This window comes from Arachis ipaensis, chromosome B02, assembly GCF_000816755.2.
Source record: "Arachis ipaensis cultivar K30076 chromosome B02, Araip1.1, whole genome shotgun sequence".
Taxonomy (NCBI): domain Eukaryota; kingdom Viridiplantae; phylum Streptophyta; class Magnoliopsida; order Fabales; family Fabaceae; genus Arachis; species Arachis ipaensis.
The window spans coordinates 85,606,881-85,614,741 of record NC_029786.2 but is presented as its reverse complement, the minus strand read 5'-3'; the positions used below and the strand labels follow the sequence as shown (position 1 = coordinate 85,614,741).

The 7,861-nt window shown below is 38.6% G+C and overlaps 1 protein-coding gene across 1 annotated transcript in view; it reads left to right on the top strand.

Annotated features, from left to right (window-relative positions):
• The window catches only part of LOC107627528, a 7,765-nt gene extending 3,176 nt beyond the window's left edge, over positions 1-4,589 (top strand). The window contains exon 2 of the mRNA XM_016330359.1: positions 3,715-4,589. Coding sequence (XP_016185845.1) covers positions 3,715-4,589 — 875 coding nt within the window. The remainder of the gene's footprint in view (positions 1-3,714) is intronic.

The following is a 7,861-nucleotide window of genomic DNA, read 5'->3' as shown; positions in this document are numbered from 1 at the left end:
AATGGGTGCAGCTGCACATTTTCTATGAAGGGCTCTCTTATGAGTCAAAGAAGGCCGTAGACCATTCATCCGGAGGATCTTTGAACAAGAAGAAGACCATTGAGGAGGCCATAGATGTCATTGAAACTGTAGCAGAGAATGACTATTTCTATGCTTTCGAAAGAGGGAACACTAGAGGAGTGATGGAGCTAAACAATGTAGATCCTCTGTTGGCTCAGAACAAGCTCATTACCCAGCAGCTGGCTGACCTCACCAAGAAGATGGAGAGGAACCAAGTAGCAGCAATCTCCACTTCATCAACAAACCAAGAAGGAGTGAATGAAGAAGCAGAAGGTAGTCAGGAGCAAGCCAACTACATTGGGAATTCACCTAGGCAAAACCATGATCTATACTCCAAGACCTACAACCCTGGATGGAGGAATCACCCAAACTTTGGGTGGAGAAATCAACAAGACCAAAGCCTTGATCAAAGACGCCCAAATCCAAACAATGCAGCCACCCAACACTTCACATCCAGACCATATCAACACCCCATAACAACACCTCTCCACATTCATATCAAGGCCAGAATAACCCTCCTCAGCCTGACCTATCATCATTTGATGAAAGAATCTCAAGGATTGAGAATCTACTTGAAGGCATAAGCAAGGAGATTCAAGACAACAAGGTGTTCAAGGAGGAAGTGCGAGCCAGTTTCAAGAACCAGGGAGACACAATCAAGAGGTTGGAATCTCAAGTGGGGTATCTCTCTGAGCAAATTCCCAAACCCACAGATGGATTCCCAAGTGACACAGAGAAGAATCCGAGAGGTGAAACAAAGAAAGTAAGATGGGAAGACTGCAAGATGGTCACTATAAGTGATAAGGAGACTGAGGACAAGCCAAGCAAGCTGTCAGAACAACCTGAAGATACCTCAGTAGAGAAGAAAGAAAAAGATCATCAAGAACCAGAGATCTCACAACAAGAGCTGTTGAGACTCTATGCACCCTTTCCCCAACTGCTCAATGGTGCTGTGGAGAAGAGAATATACTCAAGGTTTCTAGATTTGTTTGCGTCTCTGCATGTAAACATACCATTCATCAAGGCCATCCAACAAATGCCTGCATATATCAAGTATATGAAGGAACTTCTTCCCAGAAAAAGCTCACTCAAGGGAGGCCAAACTATAGTGATGAACAAGAAGTGCGGCGCCCTCATTCAACCAGAGTTGCCTGCAAAAAGAAAAGACCCAGGGAGTTTTCATATCCCCTGTGCGATAGGAAAAACAATGTTTAATAGGGCACTCTGCGATTTGGGAGCAAGCATCAACTTAATGCCCTTGTCCCTGGTGAAGAGGCTGCAGATCAATGAGATATTACCCACAGATGTAGTCATCAGGCTGGCTGACAAAACTCAAAAACAAGCAAGAGGGGTGGTGGAAAACGTGTTGTTAAAGGTGGGGAAATACTTTCTTCCCACAGACTTTGTCATCTTGGACATGGAAGAGAGTCACACTCACCCAATCATATTGGGAAGACCATTCCTAGCTACAGCCAGAGCACTCATAGAAGTGGAGCGAGGGGAGCTAATATTGAGGATCCATGATGAACGACTCAGCTTTAATGTCTTCAAACTCTCACAAGAAGCTGACCAAGAAAACAAAGAACCAAGCAATGATCATAATGAGATGCTGACAGAGGAAACAAGCACTGAAGCACAACCAACAAATCTGAGAACCCCACTGAATGATGAACAAGGCAAACAACAATTGTCACAGCTCAAGGAGAAACTGGAGGAACCTAAACCACCAGAGGCATGTGAAGACAACAACAAAATTCCCTTAGAAGAAGAAGTCGCCAAGAGCAAGGCAGCATCAAAAGGGACAAAGAAGAAGGTACCAAGGGGGTGGAGGAACAAGAAGATCCCTACGGAAGGCTTCTCTCCAGGAGATAAAGTGATCTCAGCTTACTTCCCAGATATCCCCCTAATCTCCCCACTGTACCATCTCAGTTACCTAAGGTCTTCACTATCAACAGAGTTCTCTCCTTGGAACATGTAGAGATCATTGATACAACCAATGGATATAAGTCCAAAGCAAGAGGGGAGGACTTGAAGCATTATCAACCTCCCTGATGAAGGAGAAACGTCAAGCTAGTGACGCTAAAGAAGCGCTTCATGGGAGACAACCCATGTTTTATTCGCTTTTACTAGTGAATAAGTCAATATTCATGAATTCCAACCCAAACTTGGTGAAGTCCTTATATTGCAGTATATAGTGAAGAACAAGTTTGGTGTTCAAAGCGTGCCAAGAAAGCATGAATGCAACAGAGAGCATGCTAGTCTTGGAGCTTTGAACAGAATTTTTCATCACAGTACTCCAAACTAAGTTTGGTGTCACCCCATGGTGCCACCAATGTGCATATAAGGATACACAGTTAGTTCGTTAGTTGGAGTTCATGAATAAACAAAATCTTTTCTTCTCTTCATCATTCTAGCCGAAAAGTTTAAAAACTTTTCATGATATTGATTTTTCTTATTTTATTTTTATAGGGAAAAGGAAAGGAGCATTGAAGGAGATAGATTGGACAATTAAAGGAAGAAGGTTCGGACACCACAAAAGGATGGACTATACACTTGTTTTAAAAAGGGAAGTGGGAGCACAAGCAATCAAGAAAAACACCAGGAGGACAAGCAAGAAGGAGAGCATGGGCAACCACAAGAGTAAAAGGTGGTGGAGTTCCTTCTTTGGTCCATCTTTCTCTATGCTCTAAATAAGGAAGATCTTGTATGAAATAGAACTTGCTTCCATGTTAGTTTAAATTTTTTTAAAATTCTGTCTTTTAAGTTTTTGTTGAAAAGGTCTATGTTTGCTGGTCTCTATGTCACTGCATCCTTACTTTGCTTACTTGTATGTTTGTCCCTTTAAATCAAATGAAAAGAGAATGTGTGTTTTTAAAGTCCAGAGAGGAGTTCATACTATGGAGTAAGTTCATGAGTTTATGGTATAGTCATAAGTTAGCTAAGTTGGTTCAACCATAAGGTGGGAGGACAACTGTCTGTCATGAATACTATGCTTGAAACACACCCCATGAGACTAGCTAAATAAGAAGATCCTAATAAGAAAAAGGGAAAGAACAATCAAAGTTGAGGAATAAAAGAAAAAGAGTAAGCAATAAGGCTAGGCACCAATGGTTTTAATCTTGAGACATGTGTCTGTGGTGTTCCTGTGTGAGGGATCTACTTGGATGAATAAGCTCTTAGGGGTGCCTTATCACTTGGTAACTTGGGTTAACTAACTCGGGATTATCAGCTGAAAGTCCACTATCAAGAGTAACCCTCACTACAGAGGATTCATTCATCTTGTCATTTTATTCATCATTCTCTTGTTCTAGTACTTGCTTAGGGACAAGCAAGCTTTAAGTTTTGTGTTGTGATGCCAGGGCATTTTGGCCAGTTTCACTGACCTTTTCTTTACTGTTTTTAGGGTAGTTTCATGCATTTCCTTAGGAAATAAACTAGTTTGGGTAGATATTCACTTACATCTTGATTCAAGCATACATTGTGCACTTTACATGATTTCATGAGGATTTTGCATGACTCGTCGTGGATGTGTTGCATCGGATGCTGGGGGAAGCCGTTAGGAATGGGCGCATTGTGCCATTACTAGTAGGGGGGACCATATGGAGTTGTCGCACCTACAATTTGCAGATGACACAATCTTATTTTGCCCACCAGAGACGGAAACAATTGTGAACTATAAGCGGCTGTTGAGGTGTTTTGAGTTGATGTCTGGGCTGAGCATTAATTTTGAGAAGTCGAATCTGATCCCAGTGAACTGTGAGCAAGAGTGGATAGAGCGTGCATGTGACTTACTGGGGTGTCAAAAGAAAGAGTTGCCTGTGCGATACCTTGGGATCTCCTTGGGGGCGAATCCACAGTTGGTAAAGACGTGGAAACCTATCATTGATAAGGTGGAACAGAAGCTCAGCTTATGGAAAGCGAAGGTGTTGAATAAAGCAGGTAAGCTTGTTCTTATCAAATCAGTCCTAAATAGCTTGCCCATTTATTACCTTAGCTTGTATAAGATGCCACGGGCGGTGGCGTCCAAGCTGATTGCTTTACAAAGGCACTTTATGTGGTGTAAGGAGGACGGTACCTATGGAATCCCGTTGGTCAAATGGGAGTTGGTACAGGCTCCGAAAAAGGCTGGAGGCTTGGGGGTGGGGGATGTGGCGCTTAGGAACACAGCACTATTTTTTAAATGGTGGTGGAGGTTTTCAAAGGAAGAATTCCCGTTGTGGAAAAAGATTGTCTGTTCCTGCAACAAATTGTCCCCTAATTTAATGCTAGCAAAGCAGTCGTTACCGGTCAAAGGAGGGCCTTGGAAGGACATATGCCAGCTAAATATCAAAGAGCAAAGGGTGCGGGATAAAATAGTGAATGGTTTGGCAATGGAAGTCGATAATGGTAGGAAAACCCGGTTTTGGGAAGCTAATTGGGTTCAGGGTGGTCCGCTAAGAGTAAATTTCCCAAGACTCTTCTCTGTGTCAAGCCAACAAAATTTTGTGATTGGGGATTGTGGTTTTTGGGATGGGTTAGAGTGGATATGAAACTTCCAATGGAGGAGGGAGCTGTTCCAATGGGAGCTAGAACTGGTACATCAACTGCATGAGCGATTAAGGCCAGTGAGGATGTCACCTGAAAATGAAGATACTGTGGTCTGGAAACTTGATAACACAGGTGTCTTTTCTACGAAGTCCTTTATGCAGATAATCCAAACGGAGACGTTGTCAGAGGAGATCACGAGCTATAACTTCACCAGTGCAATATGGAAAGGTTTGGTACCCCAAGAATTGAACTATTTGGATGGTTTGTGCTAGTAGGCCGCATTAATACTAAGGAGCGATTGAATAGATTAGGAGTTGATATTCATAGTGATACTATTTGCGTCCTATGCCACAAGGGGATAGAAAATGTTGAGCATCTATTTCTTCGGTGTGAGGTAACATGGCAGGTATGGTGCTACTGGTTGCGATCCTTTAGTAGTGTTTAGGTTATCCCTGGAACCATGAGAGATCTATTTGGGAGTTGGATCGGCATGATCGGCAGAAGCCAAGGACAGAAGCAGTGGATGGTGGCGTTCTTTGCAGTAATCTGGAACATATGGTTGGAACGTAATGCCAAAATTTTCAAGAATGCACGGGAAAGTATTGAATCCATTCAAACAAAGACGGTGTTGAGCTACAAAGAGTGGTATGGCTCCGATGTTTTCAGGAGTTGTTAGATGAGTTGAAAGTGTTGGTTGCTTTGTCTGTAGCGTTTATATTCTATGTTTGTTTGTTTGCTCCACTTTAATGTGTCGAGCTTTCTCTAATTCAAAAAAAATAATATATATTTAAAACACAAAAAAAAAAAAATTCCTTGCCAATAATTTGCTAACAAAGTTACAATGTTATCTTTGGCAGAAGTCCTATCTAACACCGTAGAATATAAATCAAAGCTTGGCCAACAGAAATTGTTACAAAAATAAGTCTTGTTTCATTTCAATTTATCCTGAAGATATCTTTAATAAGAGTGAAAATATTCATATATTTTATTCTAAATATTTAGAATTTTAGTATTTAATTTGTGCATAAATGTATACATATTGCATGAATATTTTTTAGAATTCTTAATATTGTAAAATATCAAATTAGTTTCATTAGTTTCTAAATTATATAAATTTGCATTATATTTTATTAATGCATTATTTTTTATCCTAAGTGAAAAACTTGCATGGCTGTATCTAAATTCATAATTGTATTTTGAATGTATTTTTCTGTGTAAATTTTTAAATTCTACATATTTTATATTCTAGAAAAACTAAGAGACAAATCTATAATTATTGATGAAATAAACTATCAGGGCTGCACACGGATCGGATCGGATCGGATATAGCCTAAAATTCTATCCGATCCGCACTGCACTCATCGGATCGGATCAGATACGATATCCGCATTTTTTTAGGCTAGATCCGATCCGATCCGATCCGCATACTTGCGGATCGGATCGATCGGATATCGGGTATATCCGCATAATTAAAAAAAAAACTATTTTAAGATTCAATTTGGCTGTTTTTACAAAAAAATATCCAGAAAATTTATTTTTTATCTGTTTAAGCCTATTTACTCATAAAATATTATCAATAATAGTTCTCTTGAATAACAAAAATAAAATAATAACACAAGATTTAAGTTTAATTATTCTAAGTTAAAGTACAAATAAAAAATTAAAAACAAAATATCATAAAATTCATAAAATAACACACTAAAATTCATATCACAATAGAGTTTACTTTCTTAAACTATGCTATTTATATGTGTGTGCGGATATGCGAATTTGCGAATCGGATTCACGGATATCACTGCCGAATCCGCAATCTGATCCGACCATAGTGCGGATCAGATCCGATCCGATCTGATGGCTCTGTAGATCGGATAATATCCGCAAAATTCGGATCGGATGCGGATAATTACCGCGGATATGCGGATATTATCCGATCCATGTGCAGCCCTATAAACTATGACAAAAGATGATGTTTAAAAGGCTAAAATTATCTTAGAAGACAGATCAAACGTTTAATGTTATGGATTTGGGTGACGCCTAGTGTTTGGCTCACAAGTGAAACTAGAAATATTGTCTCTTCACATCAAAGCTTCATTTGTGCATATAATATGTGAAATGATCCAATTAAGAATAAGAAATTGTGAATTCAAACATGTCAAGCTCTTGTTGAAATTCTAAATAACCGGAAAAAAGGATCATATCTAACTAATTTTTCTACTCAAATTTTTCAAATATATCTAAATCAAAGGGAATTGAATGATCTACAACTTTATCTTATAGGTTTGGAATTAATTTGTTCATCTAGATAGAGTAAACAGCCTAGCAATAAAATAGTGCAATTTTAATGTTTCTGCATGCTATAGTAAATGATGAATATCTCTCTCATTTTTTATTGAATTAGAGAAAAATTTGCATCTATAAAATGAGCAACAAATTGATGTATCTGATTTAAGCAATGACTTTAGCAAAGGGTATAATTGAAATTTGTCATGTAAATTTTTTTTTTATAAAGGGGAGCAAACTCAGCCATTAGGGCATGTAATTTAGATCCTAAATACTCTTCTCATCTATATTTAGTCCTTTAATTTTCTATTTTGTAATTTTAGGAGTTAATTTTCTTCCACGTTAGTAACAAATTATGTATGTTACAAATGCATGAACTCTTAAAAACCTTGAATTCTTTATAAATTTCCACCACTTCACTTCTACCAATTCTGATTGAGCTTAAACATTCTGAGTCTTGATTTACACTTCCAAAATAGTTTCATATCTGTACCAGCATGCTATGGCAATGTGATCGACTTTATTGCACACTTGATATTGTGGAGGAGGTCTTGAAGAAGATCTTCCATAACCTTGAAATTGATGGTATACTATTCTACCTCATCTACCAAATTTGTTTGATCGTCGACCTCTACAGAAGCTTCTACCATCTCGAGCGAAGTGATGAGAAGACTGCATATATATGTGCCACATGAGCTTGTACAAAGCTCTCTGGTTTCTTGTACTTTTCAAGAAGCTCTTCATGTGCCATAAGCAAAGCCTCAAGTTCATGTACTGAAACAGGATTGGATGTAGCAGTAATTGTAGTGATGAAAGAAGTATATTCTTCTGGCAAACCATTCAGGATAGCTTCTACATGATCTGATTTACTGATTGCAGCTCCAACACATATCAATGAGTCTATAACTTTCTTGATTTTGAGGAGATAATCATTGATTAGGTAGTCCTTTTTTGTATTTACTAATTTATTCTTTAATTGAAAAATTTTTGCAGT